The sequence below is a fragment of the Hyaena hyaena genome, unplaced genomic scaffold, assembly GCF_003009895.1.
Source record: "Hyaena hyaena isolate Hyena2069 unplaced genomic scaffold, ASM300989v1 scaffold_246, whole genome shotgun sequence".
NCBI lineage: Eukaryota > Metazoa > Chordata > Mammalia > Carnivora > Hyaenidae > Hyaena > Hyaena hyaena.
Genome location: NW_024080877.1, coordinates 1,113,010 through 1,130,941, shown reverse-complemented (window position 1 = coordinate 1,130,941; position 17,932 = coordinate 1,113,010). Strand labels below are relative to the sequence as shown.

Sequence of the window (17,932 nt, the reverse complement as noted above, 5' to 3'; positions counted from 1 at the left end):
CCATGACTACCTCCTGGATAGGAAGTAGTGTTATTCTGGTAGTAACGTTAGATAAGAAACTCACTACGGCTCTGCAGCTTGATGGAAAGAAACCTATCCTTCTCCACACGCTAAAGTTAGAGTAAGTTCTTGGTACAATTAGTGAAGGTTACAAAATTTTATCAGAAGTAGAATGACCAAACAGCTGAAGGTGTATAGCATATCATATCATAGCATTGTTTTCCTTGGTCCCCAGAACACACGAGAGCTGCTTGTGATGTTATGATGCTGTAAACATGAGGTCAGGTTTTTGTTTGTTTGTTTGTTTGTTTTTTAAGGTGGGATATTTGGAAATGTTCTTTTTTTTTTTTTTTTAAGTTTATTTATTTTGAAAATGAGAGAGCGAGCAGGAGAGGGGCAGAGAGGTAGGGAGAGAATCCCGAGCAGGCTCCACACTGTCAGCGCAGAGCCCGATGCAGGGCTTGATCTCATAAATTGTGAGATTATGATCTGAGCAGAGATTAAGAGTCAAACCTTAACTGATGGAGCCACTCACATGCCCTGAGGTAGAATTTTCTTAGATCCGGAAAGCTTGCTTCTTATTCTGCCACTGGCCTTACAGACTTTGGACCAGTCCAGAGAACTTGAGCTAACAGATAACAGAGATGCCCATTTAAAGTTGAAGTTTGGAAATACTGCTTCTTTTGGTTTGGTCTCTTATTCCAATCTGTGGCCCTCCACTTTAAAGACCAAGTTACTCAGACTCTCAGATGAATTGAAGCTGACTCCACTGCATAAGCCAAAGTATGGCCACATAAAATTTCACTGCACTAAATGTAATCATTACATGGAGTAGAATACTTAAGTTGACATTGTCAGTGTACTCTCTTCCTATGGCCAGTCTTGGCAGCCACATTATAACAAACCAACTAATTAGCCCTGGTAATCGCCATCATAGGACTGGAAATCCAGATGATTATTGCATTTATTCTGTGAAGTTATACCAATATGAGAAATCAGAGATGAGAAATTTATTTTGTAGGTTATGCTATCTTCCATTGACTTCATACAACCCTCAAATCAATTTGTATGTTCATCTTATCACAATAGAAAGATTGTGATAATAGCACTTTGTTGAAGTTTTCCAGCCTTAACTCCATGGAAAACGCATAATCCATCCTGCTAAAGCTGATCAGTCTTCACAAGGAACAAGGAAGTAGATGTGACCGAGCAAATTTTTACAAACCTTAGTATGAGATATGTCAGCATTATATTATTTACTATATTGATAACGAAGAAGGACATCCTTGAGATGCCAGTGTCAGAACTCCAAGGGGAATCACCTTAGGACCACTGTCCAGACATAACAATGTTATTAGCAGAATGAGTGTTGAGAATAAGGAGTCTCTAGTACTTAAGTAGCTTGGATAGAGGAATTGCCTTTATACGTAATTCATACAGGAAATTGCATAGTGTTGAAACTTCTGGAAATATGCTAAGTTTATTCTTTTACAGTTTCAAAAGAAACTTGTTATATTAGTTGCAGTATATTGGAGAATATTGATTTTTCATTGTAGATGGATATAGAAAGAAACCTTCTGTATCTTCTTGTTTCTGTTGGAAAACAAAAGCACAGAAAGAACTAGTAGACTGTTGAAAACTAGATCTTCAGGTGTATAGAATCAAAATATCAGATTTGTGATGGACCCTCAGTGTCTTCTAGGTCAAGACTTACCTGAGGCATAGATTGTTGCAGTCTTCCCAACTGTTCATTCAGTCTTCTTAAATGTTTTAAGTTGTGGTTCTTACTACCTCTCAGGACAAAATGTAAATTTTTGGATAAATCTCCTCATTAATAAATCTGTTGTTACATTGAATTGAATTCTGTTTTCTGCAGTCGTGATGTCTGATCATCATTGTTAGACCGATCACTTTTTTTCTATAGGTATAGTTTAACTTTGATTTCTCTTTTTCAAACATTATAGTTGATGACTATTTGTGTTTTTCATTTAGCTTGTAACACTTCAGGAAGCAAAACTGCTGCTAAACGAAGATGATTATCTTATTAAAGCTGTGTATGACTACTGGGTAAGAAAACGTAAAAACTGCAGAGGGCCATCCCTCATTCCTCAGATTAAACAAGAGAAAAGAGATGGCTCCACCAACAATGACCCTTATGTTGCCTTTCGGAGGAGAACAGAGAAAATGCAAACTCGAAAGGTAATGGGCAAATTAGATTTAATTAGTATACCTTAATAGTATTTAAGATCAGTTTTTTTTTTCTAACTTCAGTAATTTTGAATACCTTGAACCTGAAGAGAAGCTAATAACACTGTTGAATGTAATGTTAGCAATTCTGCTCTTCAGTAGCTTCTGTTGGTCGCTTTCTGTTGGTACAGTATCCAATACCTGTGCCCTTTATAAGTCTCCTGAATTTGCCATTTCAACCTTGCAGTTGAAGTAGTAAAAGGAATTACATATCTTTAGCTCAGAAATTTGAGTTCTTCCGTAAACTATACATTCTATACATATCCTCTTGTTTGGGAAGCTTAAGAGCTTGTAGCTCTTTTGAAACCATATTCTGATTCTTGGAAATAAAAATGAACTTTACTCCCTGTAGCTACTATGGGATCATGGGAAGTAAGGAAAGTTTCCTTTCAAGCCTATTCTTCCAGTAGTCAAAAGTAACAGTGGAATCTTTTTCTTCTTTTCTGAGTTGTCAGTTGTGTCAGATTTCTAATTAATGAACTTGTCCCTATCTGCCTTTCACAAGCAGTGTGAGCCAGAATTTTAAGTAAGAGAAACAGGGTGTCATACTGTGGAATGATGTGATATAGAAGAGAGTGTTATTTCAGAGGGAGCATTCATTGTCTTCCTTTCTCATAATCAACAGTAAACACCATACATATTCTCTAACATTGCAAAAAGTTAGAACATATAAATATAAAAGCCATGAGGAAGTATGATTGGAGGCAAAAGCCTTTTCTCTGGATTCCTGTTTTTTCTAACATTAAAAGCTATCCTTGTCAGTTGTTAATGTAACAGCTGTGAAACAGAACAGCTGCCGGGAATAGTATATTTTAGGAAAAATTCTATTGGTTAATAACCAGTTTCTGTAAGTCTGTCTTGGATTTCCCAAGTTTAGATGACATTCCCTAAACCCGGCTAAGTTTCCAATTTGGCATTTTAGTTCTTAGATCAGGAAATCGAGGATATTTTATGAAGATGTAACATCTTAGAAAAGACTGGAATGAGGTAAATTTGTAAATATAGTCAATTAGACATGAGGAAGAGGAGGTTTACCTGAATCATTAAAAAATAAGAACTACAAATGGTTTTTTCAAAGAAATGTAATTGATTCAGGTACATTCCAAAAGACTTTTAGCAATGTCTTTTGAAGGAAGTATACTATTAGACTTCTTTTAGTGAGTGGGTGTGAAGAACTTAAAATTAGCAATATTTATTGACATGTAAACACTATTCTAAATATTTAAATTAGTTTTATTCTTAAATAGGTTAAGTCACTGTTTTCTAACCAGTGTATATTGAGAATTGCTAGTAATGAGTTCCTGTGTATAGGTGCTTCGTCGTACAATAACTAGTACTGCTTTTTCCTGACACTCTGATTTCTCTTACCTCTTATTTTCACCTTCCTCTTCCTCTTTTCCAGTAATCTTTTTATTCCTCTCTGTTTTCAATTTTGGGACCAGACTATTCCCCTTCATGCACACTGATGCTGCTTCGAAATGTTTGTTTCAAAATGAGAAAGTTGGGAAAGCAGTCAACAGTGAATACCCCTAGATGTTCCAGACGACAAGCACTAGGATAGGCAAAAGTGAATATTGCTAACAAAGGATCCCTACTTTTTTGTTTCCACAAAATTGAAAACACATGTATAGCTAGATACAGAGGTGCTAAAATAAAGGGCTTCTGAAATATTTGCTTGGCAGTCTAGAATTTAATTTTAATTCAGTAAACTAATATTTAATTTGGGAGTGCTTAAGTACTTAAGGACATTCGTAAAGAGATAATCTTAAGGCACCAGCATGTCTGAAAGTGCTGATTGGGAAGTCTTAAATCAGAATGTGTGTTGAATATGTTTAACCCCATAGATACAACTGTTAACATCTGTACTTTTTCTCCTCCCTCTCTGTGGCCAGAATAAACAAGATGGACAGGAGAGGAAACTCAGAGTAGTAGTTCTCAGTCTGGCTGCCTGTAACAATCTCCTGTGAATTATCCTTGGTTATTAAAAGATCTACAGTTAATCTAAGTGCAGCAGTTTGAAAACTATTTTCCTAGAGATTTGGCAGGTCAGAATTATACTATGTAACTGGGAATAGGGAGAAAAGAGTTGGTCCAGAGCAGAGACCATTGTAAGGAAGGGTAAAGGGTGAATAGATTTGAAAACCGAGATAAGGCCATCTTAAAAGCATAGAAAAGATGTTAGTAGGAACTCACTGTTTTTAATATTGATATAGTCAGATACAGATCTGTGCATGTATATGTGTACATACATAGATTACAGGTATATTTTGTAGCTCTGTTCGCTTAGAGAGTCTAGAAGCAATGATACTCAGTGAGCATGCTGAGCATGTAGATCTTGATTTTTAAATACCATTTTCCATTCGAAGGAACCAAGGCACTATAGAAAAATAGTGTTTCCAGGTCTAGGGCTGGGAAAGTATAAAGATAAGCTTGGAACATTCTGCTATGCCAGAAAGTAAGACTGTTGATTAAAGATAAAAGAATGTTGGATCTATGTCAGAAGGCCTCAAGAGCCAGCTTGAAGAGGGACTTAACTAACCAGATGTGGGAAAGTTTTAAGTGTCTGAATAAATAGAGTAATGAATAACCCATAGTAACCCATGAGTCCATACTAATATAAATGGATGGATGGATAGAGGGTGGGAGGGAAGGATGGATGGATGAATGGATGGTTGGTTGGTTGGTTGGTTGATTGATTGATTGATTGGTTGGTTGATAAATAAAAGAGAAGGGAACACTTTTCCTTTCAGTAGAATTTTAAAATTTCCCAGTGTCAGTAGAATGATGAAGTTTACCATTTGGCAACCACAGTAGTAATAATTGTTTCAGACAAAAGTTAGGATCCATGGATACTAAACTAATGGTAGGAAATTTGATGAGAAACAAGGTCCATAATCCTACACCATACTTTTTAATTAAAAAAGGAAAACTAGGGGCGCCTGGGTGGCTCAGTTGGTTAAGTGTCCTACTTCAGCTCAGGTCATGATTTCACGGTTTGTGGGTTTGAGCCCTGCGTCAGGCTCTGTGCTGACAGCTAGCTCAGAGTCTGGAGCCTGTTTCAGATTCTGTGTCTCTCTCTCTCTCTCTGACCCTCTCCGGCTCACACTCTTTGTCTCTCAGAAATAAAGCATTAAAAATAAATAAATAAAAAAGGAAAAATAGTAATTTCACTATAGGAACCTTACAACATCTTAATCAAGTGATCAAAAATACCATCAACAGTAATGGGACAAATAGGTATCATTCATTTAACTCCTGATATAAGAGAGGGATACAGTGATCACTTCCGTGATAATCATTGTAAGAATACATAACCTGAATTTAATTGTGGGAAAACACTGAATAAACCCAAATTTAGGAACATCCTACAAAAATAAGTGGCCTCTATTCTTTAAAAATGTCAAGACCGGGGCGCTTGGGTGGCTCAGTCAGTGAAGCGTCCGACTTCAGCTCCGGTCATGATCTCATGGTTCATGGGTTCGAGTCCTGCATTGGGCTCTGTGCTGACAGCTAGCTCAGAGCCTGAAGCCTGTCTTCGGATTCTGTGTCTCCCTCTCTTTCTGACCCTCCCCTGCTCACGCTGTCTCTCTCTCTCTCTCTCTCTCTCTCTCAAAAATGAATAAAACATTAAAAAGAAAAAAAAAATGTCAAGACCATGATCACTATAGAAAGTCAAAGGAGCTATTCCAAATTATCAGAGATTAAAGAGACATGACAACTAAGTGCCATTGTACTCCTGAATCAGATCCTAGACCAGGAAAAAATTTACTGTTATGAGTGAATTTAATAATAAAAATTACCTGCTAATGCCCTTTAGAGCAACAGTTACATAAACATATAAAAACATATATTTGTTGCTCTAAAGGACATTAGTAGAACAGTCAGTGAAATATGAATGAACCGTTTAAGTTAGATAATAGGATAATACTAATGTTAATTTCCTGATTTTAATAATGGTACTGGTTATATAAAAGAGTGTCATTGTTCCTAGAAAGTACATATTAAAGTGCTTAGAGATGAAGGGACAGTACATATCCCAACTATTCTCAAGAAATTTTTAAAATAGGGACACCTGGATGGCTCAGTCATTTAAGGATCCAACTCTTGATTTTGGCTCAGGTTGTAAAGCTCACGGCTGGTGAGTTTGAGCCCCACGTCATGCTCTGTGCTGACAGTGTGGAGCCTGCTTGGGATTCTCGCTCTCCCTCTCCGTCTCTGCTTCTCTCTCTCTCTCTCTCTCTCTCTCCCCTCAAACTCTAAAAAAGTTTTTAATACTACTAATTTTGCATGTTTGTATATGTTTTTATTATACATTCATGTGTATGTGTCTTAGTCCGTTTAGGCTGCTATAACAAAAAACACCATAGGCTGGATGCTTTAAACAACCTATTTATTCCACAGTTCTTGAGGCTTTGAAGGTCCTAGATACAGGTACCAGCATATTTAGTGTCTGGTGAGGGCCTACTTCCTGATTCAGAAGCAGTCATCTTACTGTGTCCTCACATGGTAGAAGGGACAAGAGAGCTCTTTGGGGTCTCTTTTATAAGAGCACAAATCCATTTATGAGGACTCCTCCCTCATGACCTAATCACCTCCCAAAGGCCCTTCCTCTGAATACCTTCACATGGGGGCCTTGGGAGTTTCAACGTGAATTTTCAGGGGACACAAAACATTTTAGCCCCTAACAACATAGCCTAAATAAATACATAGAGAGAGAGATAAAGCAAATGTAAAATAATAACATTTGGGCAATCTGAATGAAAATACAGAAGAATTCTTCATAATGTTTTTTTTTAACTTTATGTAAATATGAAATTATTTCAAAATGAGTAAAAAGAAAAAAGTAGAAAGGACTAGAGAAAGGCAAAATAAGTGAGGGTAGTTAATTTGGGCCTAAAGACAGCAGAAAATGAATGGTTAAGATAGAGCGGAAGCATACAGTCCACAAGAACCACTTAGTGAAGAGGAGGCAATCTTAAAATGATCTGGTGCACTTTTGAATATTGTTGAGCTGGCATGTAGCCTTACATTATTACTCATCTCTTGATCTGTATGTCTCATTCTTAGACTGTAAGCCTTTTGAGAATAGGGGACATGTGCAATACCCTGTACAGGGGGACACTTTAATATTTGCTCTTGGTAATGTTAATTTTTTTTCAATTGGGAGATAGTGCTGCCTGCTTGCCAATTTTTTTTCTTTTTCTTTTGCTTAAAACCGCGCTTTAGGTTTTGCCTTTTGTCACATAGTACAGGAATGGTAAAAAAAAAAAAAAAAAAAAAAAAAAAATTTTTAATTTTCTTTTGATAAAATAAAAGAATGACTTACTAACATAACATTTAAAATACTTGTCATATAGGGTCACGTGGATGGCTCAGTCAGTTGAGCAGTACGACTTTGGCTCAGGTCATGATCTTGCAGTCCGTGGATTCGAGTCCTGCGTTTGGCTTTGTGCTGACAGCTCAGAGCCTGGAATGTGCTTTGGATTTCGTGTTTCCCTCTCTCTGTACCCCTCCCCCACTCACCTCTGTCTGTCTCTCAAAAATAAACAAACAATAAAAAGAAAATTTAAATACTTGGTATGCAGTACCTTAATGAGACTTAGTTTAGGTTATGTTTTATAGGTGACAGTTACATTTCAAATACAAGAAACTATACATAAAGGAGTAAAACTTTGAATCTTTAAGTTTTATTTTCTCCATTATAATCCTCCAATATGAAATCTGGCTTCAGTTTCTTTCTAATATCGCATTGTATTTTTAACTCAAGAATGGGAAGATTGCCTAAGTGCGGTCTGTCTGGATATATAGAATGGGAGGTGGTAATGGTCTGTTGTTAAACAAATAGTTCCATGCCTACTATAAATATTCCTTGGTTATTTGATTCAACAAAATATTTTATATTAACAGTGACTTTATTCAGATATTTGCTAATTACAGCTGAGCCTTGTTTAGTTATTAAGCAGGACTTTCATTTTGAGATATTCAAATTAAATCTTAGGCTTCAAAATAGGACCTTCTTAACAATATTCTGAAATTTAGAGTTTTCCCTTGTTTCTACCCTGCAGTGAGGCGTTGTCACTTTGAAACATGACAGTCCCATTCTTGAGATGCTTTATATACTACTTTCAGTTTTATATCTGAGTTTCTGATAGGAAGTTTTGCTTGTCATTTTCATTGTGAGTGTTTACATTGCAGTGTATTGAACCCTCTAGCCTGCAGCTACAGAGGTGGATGGATGGACAAGACCCATTTTGGCTTCTTTTTTTTTTTTTTTTTTTTTTTTTTTACCTTGATTTAACAGAACTGTTTCTTTCCCTAAAAAATGCCTTGCATCAGTTTGAATGGACTACATTTTCTGATTGATACACTAGATTTTGTTTCAGGCAGACTTTTAAAATATGTTTACGTTGAAATTACCCCTTCTGTCATTCCATCTTTTCAACAATGGGCAACATTTTTTTTTTAACATTTGAGAGATACTTGCTTATACTTCTGTTTTCAGAGTTAAATAGATAGGTTCTCTTATGTAGTAGCTGTTTAAGATAATTTTTTAACATTTTTACATTTAATAGTTTTTTAAAATTTTGCTTTCATGAAACAGATTCAGATCTCATAAGATTTGGTTGAATGAAAATGTAAATGTCAATAATTGAACTGTTTATTTTTCTAAAATTTTTTTTTCAATAGAATCGTAAGAATGATGAAGCCTCTTATGAAAAGATGTTGAAATTGAGACGCGAGTTTAGTAGAGCCATAACAATTTTGGAAATGATTAAGAGAAGAGAGAAAACAAAACGAGAATTATTGCACTTAACCTTAGAAGTTGTGGAAAAAAGGTAACCTTGCTGCTGTTATATACTAATGGTACCTTTAGCCAAATGATGGTCAGAATGTAATCAAATGATTTGTTTTATTTTTTTGCCATGCTTTAAAACATTTAAAATTGATTCTTAAACAAAATTTACATTTTTTGAATAATTCTGGTCTTACTAGTTTTTTTTAAAGATTAGATTATCAGTTTGGATTGCGAATTTGGAGTATATTTTTGTGTGTACTATGTGTAGATCCTCTAATATACTTAATTTTTTTTCAGAATACTTGAGTTTTATTTAGATAAGAACCTAGAGATCATTTTGTCCATTCTTTTTATTAAAGTTTCTGTTAAAATTTGAGGGAAATGACTTTAAATGATTTTATTTTCTGACTAGGTAGAAAACATTTTTTGTTTCAGCGCATTTTAAAAATGTGTCTCTAATGCAGTAGTCCTTTTCCTGCATAATTAAATAAACTAAACTACACCTGACAGAATTTTATGTCCTTCCTGAGGTAAGCATCCTAAATATCATTTCCCAGTGTTTAAAAATATTAAATATATAAGAAAATTTTCTTCCATATACTTCAGAGAGTTGTTTTTTTTTTTTTTTTTTTTGGTTTTTGTTCTTACTTTATCCCAGATATGAACTTCTTTATTCCTGTAAGTTTTCTCTTTCAGGAGTAATCTGATTAATTGTTGGCTCTATTTGATTAGTTGTGCTCTAGTTAATTGAAAGATCATTGGTTTTTCTTTCTCATTTATTTTTAAACTACAAGACATTTTCTTATATTTTGTTACCTTTTCAAGATATCATTTGGGAGATTATGGTGGTGAAATCCTTAATGAAGTGAAAATCAATAGATCAGAAAAAGAGTTATATGCCACTCCAGCAACTCTTCATAATGGAAATCATCACAAAGTCCAAGAATGTAAAACTAAGGTGAATATCCTCTGGGAAGAAGCACGTATGGTAATATTGTTCAGACAATCAGGGTTTCATGAGCTGTCTTAGTATAATTTGGTTAAAGAAGAAAGTAATTAACGTGTGTTAGTTTTTACTATTTGCCAATCACTTTGCTAGGAATTTTTATATACATATTAACTCATTAATCCTTACAGCAGCCCACTGTCACAGATTTTATCTCTGAGTAACTTCTAGATTGTATAGCTAATAAGTGGCTGATTCAAGATTTAGGTCTAGGCCTACCACCAAAAACCATGTGCTTTTCACTATGCTATCTGCTTCTCTAGAGAAAATGGGTAATTAAAGTTTTGTTGTTACCACTAGCCTTAGTAAATCCTGTGTTGTAGTGGCAAGCATCAAAATCTAAGATTAAAGCTTCCTTCATTGACACTATTGAAAGTTATTCTTAATTTCATTATCACTTCCAGAACCAGCATTAATCAATGCTCTCTACTTTGAGTGATTTGAAGAAGCCCTGTAACTTCCAGATTCTATTTTCTTCATAATAAAGCGCTAGACTCAGTGATTAAGTCTCTTAGACTGAAAGGAATTGTATTTATTCAGTATTCACTTGGCACATTAATTAAAGTATTCATTAATGAAACCTTTAAGGAGCTTAGTTTAAAAAGGAAACAGGTATTGACTGAGCTTTTAGGCAGTAGAGCTTTAGTATGTACGTAGCAAGATTTAAAAGGCAACATAGGGTGTTTGTGGAAAATTCATCTTTTAAAAATGCACACAATTCTTACTTTTCATGGGTTCATCGTTAAAGGTCAAAGAAGAATATGGAGCAGGAAGACTCCTCCTTTAATCAGCTGATGTCAATTCAAACACTAAAGTTCTTTCTTATTAATCACAGGCATCTAGCCCACCTACTTGATTCTTTTTAAATCACATTTGCCTCTATAGCCAAAAATGTTATCAGGGCAATAAATGTAATTTTCTAAGTTACTTTTTAAAAATCCATTTACTATAAATGAATGCTTTTTCCAGGTATACGATTGATAGACAAAGAATATGAAAATCTCAAACTGAAATTACTGACAGAATCAGCCTTGATTATATTTTAGATTTTTATTTTAGATTATCTGTAGGAATAAACGCTCAGAATGCTTACTAGTTTTAGCGAAATGGTTGCATTCGTTGTTGCTCTACCCCGTTACACACATAGTTAACTTCATTTAATTTGTCACACATCCCACCTTAAAATATAGGTAGTTTTGAAGAGGTTGGATTGGTATTTTTTGATGCCATAGCTAGAACCACTGTATGAAACCTAGCTATATCACTAAATAATTTGCCATTTAAACAACAGTTTCATTGTATGTACCATTTTCGACCCTGCAGTAGTTTTAACAAGAATGTGGACTACATGGGAAAATGTAGAACCTCTTAAATATTTTTTTCACTTTGATATTGCTTGTGCTTGGGTGCTTTGTTAGAACAATTTTTTCCGAATTTTGAAGTGGTAGAACCCTGTTTATTAAAAGGAATGTCACTGTGTTAAAACAGATAGTGGCAGATCTCTGCTGAGGGGTGGAAAGCAGGGGGCGCTGGAAACCCACCCCATCTGTCAGTCTGATTGCCAGATGGCTTCTCAAGTGCTCTCACAGAACTCTAGGGTATTTGAGAACAGTTCGATTATTATTCAGTTGAGGCAGCAGTTACATTCTAAAAAAGTGAAGTTTTTTCTGGTTAATAAACTTATTTTCCTCAAAAAACTTACCAGCCATAGACATTTTTAAAAATTGAAAATAAGTGTAGAAGTAAATTAATGAATTTATAATCTAATTCAAGTTATTTTTAACATAAATTTATTAATAAATTAAAATAAATTTATTAAAAATACAGTAGATTTAAACAAAATTAAATTTAAATACTTTTAAATGCTGGATTGCATAATATAGCAACTTTTTAAAATCACTAACATTGTAGTTTATAAATAACAATATAAAAAGCAAACTTAAGTACCATTATTTTTAATCATAACTTGGAAAAAGTGAAACATTTTTTAATTTATGACCACATATTTTTTACATATTAAAAGCAATAACTAAAATCACCTCCTGGGTAAAAGTGTATGTTTTTCAAAGAGCAGTATAGTTTTTCATGATTTCTAAAATGATTTTCATTTCTTCCTTTTGGGGGAAAAATCGTCATGTAAACAGCACCCTCATCATTTGTCTTTGAAAGAAGAGGCTTCTGATGTGGTTCGTCAAAAGAAGAAGTACCCAAAGAAGCCTAAAGCAGAGGCTTTGATAACATCTCAGCAACCCACTCCTGAGACATTGCCTGTGATCAATAAGAGTGACATTAAGCAATATGACTTTCACAGCTCAGATGAAGATGAATTTCCACAGGTGCTTGTTTTAAAACTATTTTAAAGACATTTCCTTCTAGTCTTTTTTATTGCTATATTTTAAAACATAATTGACCTCTTAGTTTTGATTCTTACTTTCTTCACCTAATGTTATATAGCATAAACATTTTCCACATTATTTATATAGCCACTGATGTGGTATTTACTTTCCATTATGTTCTCTCAGTTGGATAGAATTTACTCTCTGGAACATTTAGGTGGTTTTCAGCATTCCCTTTTATAAAAATGAATGTTTCTATTCTTTCCCTCTGTTTTTAAAGTAGATTATTAGAAATGAAATTACTGGGACACCTGGGTGGCTCAGTTGGTTGAGCGGCTGACTTCAGCTCAAGTTGTGATCTCACGGTTCATGAGTTTGAGCCCCAGCTTTCTGCTGTCTGTGCAGAGTCCGCTTTGGAATTTCTGTTCCTTTCTCTCTCTGCCCCTCCCCCACTCACATTCACCCACACTCACACTCTCTCTCTGTCTTTTTCTCTCTCCCTCCCTCTCTCAAAAATAAGTACACATTTAAAAAAAAAGGACTTACTGAGGGTTAACTCAGTCAGTTAAGAGTCCAACTCTTGGTTTCAGTTCAGGTCATGATCTCATGGTTGGTGAGTTTGAGCCCTGCATTGGGCTCTGCACTGACAGTCTGGAGCCTGCTTGAGATTCTCTCTCTCTCTGTGCTCACTCTCACAAAATAAATAAATAAACTTTAAAAAAAAAAGAGAGAGAGGTGGAATTGCTGAGCCAAAGATTATCAGTATTTTAAGATATTTAATATATAATTATAAATATTCACCAACAGTAACCAACAATAACTTTCTTTTACAGTATACTACTAGCATTTTATTTTATAATTTTTAATGTAAACTTTGCTGATTTGGGCAATAACCTTTTTTTTTTTTAATGTTTGTTTATTTATCTTGAGAGGGAAAAAGAGTCCGAAGCAGGCTCCACATACAGGGCTCAGGATTAATCCCTGAGCTGTTATCAAGAATTTGGAGCCTAACCGCTGAGCCACTCAGGCTCCCCTAGCAATAAGCATTTAATTCTAAAGATTCTGAAGAACTGATACAAATTATAAATCATGAAGATAATTCTTTGGTTTATATTGCAATAGTTTATAGCAAGATGTTTGCAAGTTTAAAATCTTTTTTTTTTTTTTTTATGTTTATTCATTTATTTTGAGAGAGAGCAGGGGAGGGGCAAAGAGAAAATCCTAAGCAAGCTCTGCACCATCAGCACAGAGCCCAGTATGGGGCTTGACCTCACAAAACCACAAGACCATGACCTGAGCTGAAATCAAGAGTCAGATGCTTAACCAACTCAGCCACCCAGGTGGCCCTGCAGTTTTAAATTCTTAATTTCACTTTCACAGGTGCTGTTTTTAAAACAAAACCTTTATAATTGGATACCTGGGTGGCTTAGTCAGTTAAGCATCTGACTTCGCCTCAGGTCATGATCTCGTGGTTCATGAGTTCGAGCCCCAATTTGGGCTCTGTGCCGACAGCACGGAGCCTGGAGCCTGCTTCAGATTCTGTGTCTCCCTCTATCTCTCTGCCCCTCCCCTGCTTGTACTACATCTCTCTCTCTCTCTCTTTCTCTTTATCTCTCTCTCTCTCAAAAATGAATAAACATTTAAAAAAATTTTAAACAAGACCTTTATATATTAAAGTATGAATTTTAAAAGATACGTATTTATCTTTAGCGCCTGATCTAGTAATACCCTCTTTTTTCTGTTCTATATGGTATAGGCAACCTAAAGAGAATGCTGTAACAAATAAATTTTATTGTATTTTAACATTTTTATTACATTGCTTTAAGAGAAAAAAATTTTTAAACCAACATTACAGACCTTTGGAAGCAAGACTGTTTTATGAAAGACTTTATGGTTGTAACTATTTAAAATCTGGAGTTTACATAAAATTGTAAAATGTGTCCCCTTTTTATATTCTTTTACTCTTTTATCACTAATTTTAGTTTTCCTACCCCAGATAGTTTAACATTCATATATGCATTGTCACAAATGCACAAATACAGGTTTAATTTAGTATACTCTTAAAAAGCATTTAATGAAATAATTCATTACTTTTGTCAAAGGATCATCCAGTTAGACTCAGTGCATTAAAGAACCATGGGATATGGCCATTTTAGAGGAATGAGGAAAATAATGTCCTAACAGATAGTAGTTTTCTAGATAGAAAGTTCAGGGAGGACTTCTAGGCAGAGGAAACAGCATGTAAGTGAGAATTGCTTGCAGTTTGGCATTGCTGGAGCATAAAATACAAAGGGGAAGAGAGGTTGAACAGAATGATGCTTGGAGTAGTAGCCAGGTGGCAGATGGCTTTCATCTACATTATACATCCTAGAACATTATTAAAGAACTTTGAGTAAGAATATGACATGGTTTCTGTATATATTAATAATAGCCTTATATTGGTGGTACTGAGGAAAGCCTTTAAAGTTTTGCTGTACACTCCCAGCCCTCAGGAATGACACCATGGGATATTATGACTTACAGAAACTTTTTCTTTATTTCTGAATCAGTCCATCATCTTGATAGTAGGACACACTTACATATTAGTCATATATTCCTCACGCATTAAAGGACTTTTGGTTCTGTTCTAAATTCTTGTGTTTATTCATATAGTCCTCAGCCTTCAAACCCACATTAAAATTTCAAATTGTATTTTGAAATTTTTAGGTTCCTCTTGAGTCCTTTTACTAGGTCTTTGACATCTCTTAATCAATTTTTATAATGATACCCCTTGTCACTAAAGAATAAGTATTTACCTATATAGTTGGATATCATTCAGTGAGGCAGCTATTTAGGATGAAACTCTTACAAAATCAGGATTTTATTGCTAAAAAGATCTGTAAAATAATGATGTGCTTCTTCTTTGTCCAGTAAACAAGGAAAAAGGGAATAGGAAGACTTAAGAGAACAAACATTGTAACCAGACTTACCCAACTGATTTGCAGCAGAGCAGAATTAAAACTCTTTTCTTAATCATGCTTCTGATTTTCCTAATATCAGCTCTCTCTTCCTATGTCTCAGAGTAAATCCTGGAATCCACTCCTGGAAAATGGTGGTTGGGAAGAAGGGGTGGTATATTTTATGAAACGAATTTCTAAGATTTTGTGACACTTCTCTGTGTGTATTTTAGAAAAGGTAGATGATTTGCAAAGGAACCAAAGTATAAAATTCACATTGGGGATTTCCTTTCAAATTTCATGTTTGGGGCTTAGTTCCACAGAAAGAAGAATCAGCCCCACCTTACTGTTTCTGTGTCTCCCCCATAGGGTTGGTGGAGGTATATTGGAACCTCAAACAAATGCCTTTCTCCCCTGGATGACCCTGCTCAGTGGTAATTACCACAGTTTGGAAATAATGTGGAGAACACATTTTTCCTCTCAAAATAGGAAGAGAGGGATTTGTGAGGTTCACAATTTGCAAGTAAATATGGTTGAGCCAGCGTTGTCAGAAAAAGAGATGTACTCCAAAGTGAAATTGCAAGACTACTGAACCTTAAGTACCAAAACTTTTTTTTTTTAATTTTAACCATTACAGGTAGAAATTTATCTAAACTGTGTTATTTCTCTGCTGCATCAGAGTATATCTGTATATCCTATACTCTGTTTTTGATGACGCGTATAAAGTTTGCTCTAATGCATCAGTGCTGCCCCAGGGGTCCACTCAAGTTTTATAGGGATATTTCACCTGAGATCATATGGTTCCAGGCAGAATGCATTCTAATTATGTGACAACTTTTTGAAAGTCTTTAGTTGTTTTTTTTTTTTTTTGCTGTCAGGTTGGGGCTTACCATTTCTCTCTGCAACCAGTCTGCTTACCTTTAGCAAGCCTTCTGTCCTCTTCTAATTTTTCTGCTTCTGATCTGCCAAGTTTAAAAAGTGATTTTATTAAACTGTACACCTGAAATATTACATCGTATGTTGACTGGAATTTAAATAAAAACCTCTAAAAAAGTGACTTTAAAAAAATGAGTAGGGAAATAAGGGACTCCCTTTGAGAAAAACGTATGACCTTTATGGCTATGGAGGGGGCACATTCATAAACCATTTTTACTTCTTAGTTTTTGGGGTTGTTACAGAGAAAGTTACTGTAGAAAAATACATCTGCCTATATAGGTGAATCATAACTGTCAAAATATTTATGGCCATATACATTATTTAGAAAATATACATGGGGTATATAAAAACTGTACTAATTCTTTTTAAGTACTTACATGTTCAGAAGCAATTACACCACCATGTTAACATACCTGCAGGAACTAATCCATTCAAAAAAGTCATTTTTAACCACTGTAAATTGTTGCTAGTCTTTAACTATTTGGGGGGAATTTACTACCTACTTTATGTAATGTAGGAGTTTTTTTCTGTTTGTGATCAGATTCTGAGTTTAGACTCTTACAGAGATTGATATGTTGACATCTGATGACTCCTAAATGGAATGTCTCATGCCTCTTTTTTCTAGGTACCATCCCCAGTATCAGAACCTGAAGAAGAAAATGATCCTGATGGTCCCTGTGCTTTCAGGAGGCGAGCAGGATGCCAGTATTATGCTGTAAGAATTTAATTTTTTTTGTAGTGTTTTTGTGAGCCAGATATTAATAGGTAACTCTTGTCAGGGTAAGTTAGTTGTGATCTAAAAATGAGAAGCCCATCAGCCTTTTTTATTTAATATTGCCTATACACATGGCAGTAAAAGATGCTGAAAGGTACTTAGTCCTTTCAGAGTATATCCAAAAATATCATAGTCCTTTGCTTGGAAATTGCTAATTTGGAATTATAAATTTTAAAAATTTAGTTTTACTTTGGGCTTTAACTATAGTTTAGCAGTTATGAAAATTTACTGTCACTGCTTGAGTTAGGTAAGCCCAGAATCTCTAATTGAAGTTTTGAGAGTTGCTCTTCATTAAAATGTGTTTTAGGCAAGCCCATCCTGTGTGTACTTACCAAGTAAGCATCAAACATAAAAGAATCATCTTTAAACTCTTCACATGGCAATATTTTGTCTAATAATTACATTCATAACTTTTTGACACACTTAGAAATTTCTTTATGCTATTACATTTTGGTACAGCATTCTATCAGAAGGGACCCTCACTCCCATATGCTCAGGTTTTCAGATAAGATAGGACTATAGAGTTAATGAGGATACCTTTCATATATGCCTTGTGGAGACCGTTTGCCTTGTTGGCGTTAGGGTAAACATCTACACTTCCAGCTTATGTAGGATGTGTGTGTATGAGAGAGAGAATAGTGTAGAAGAGATAGAAAGTTATTTACAAGTTACGCTAATGAGAGGAAGAGAAAAATTATGAAGGGGTAGAGAAGTGTTAAGACCCAGAAAAATAGAATAATAAAGGGAATAGGAAGGTAGAGAAATGGACTGTATGTTCTTAAGAGGTGTCAGCCTGACCCATACATGCTTGAAATACAATTTTTGGTCCAAAAAAAAAAAAAACTTCCTTCTGGTTTATCTCAATAGGAAGCTTGTAAATTCCTAACTTTCCAACCTCTA

At 34.9% G+C, this 17,932-nt stretch overlaps 1 protein-coding gene across 4 annotated transcripts in view; it reads left to right on the top strand.

Annotated features, from left to right (window-relative positions):
• Positions 1–17,932, top strand: part of EPC2 (enhancer of polycomb homolog 2) — a 121,566-nt gene that overhangs the window by 87,315 nt on the left and 16,319 nt on the right. For 3 of the 4 annotated variants that reach the window (XM_039244576.1, XM_039244574.1, XM_039244573.1), the window contains exons 4-8: positions 1,993–2,199; positions 8,935–9,083; positions 9,869–10,001; positions 12,194–12,385; positions 16,883–16,972. In XM_039244576.1, coding sequence (XP_039100507.1) covers positions 1,993–2,199; positions 8,935–9,083; positions 9,869–10,001; positions 12,194–12,385; positions 16,883–16,972 — 771 coding nt within the window. The remainder of the gene's footprint in view (positions 1–1,992; positions 2,200–8,934; positions 9,084–9,868; positions 10,002–12,193; positions 12,386–16,882; positions 16,973–17,932) is intronic. The other variant, XM_039244575.1, reaches the window with a different exon arrangement.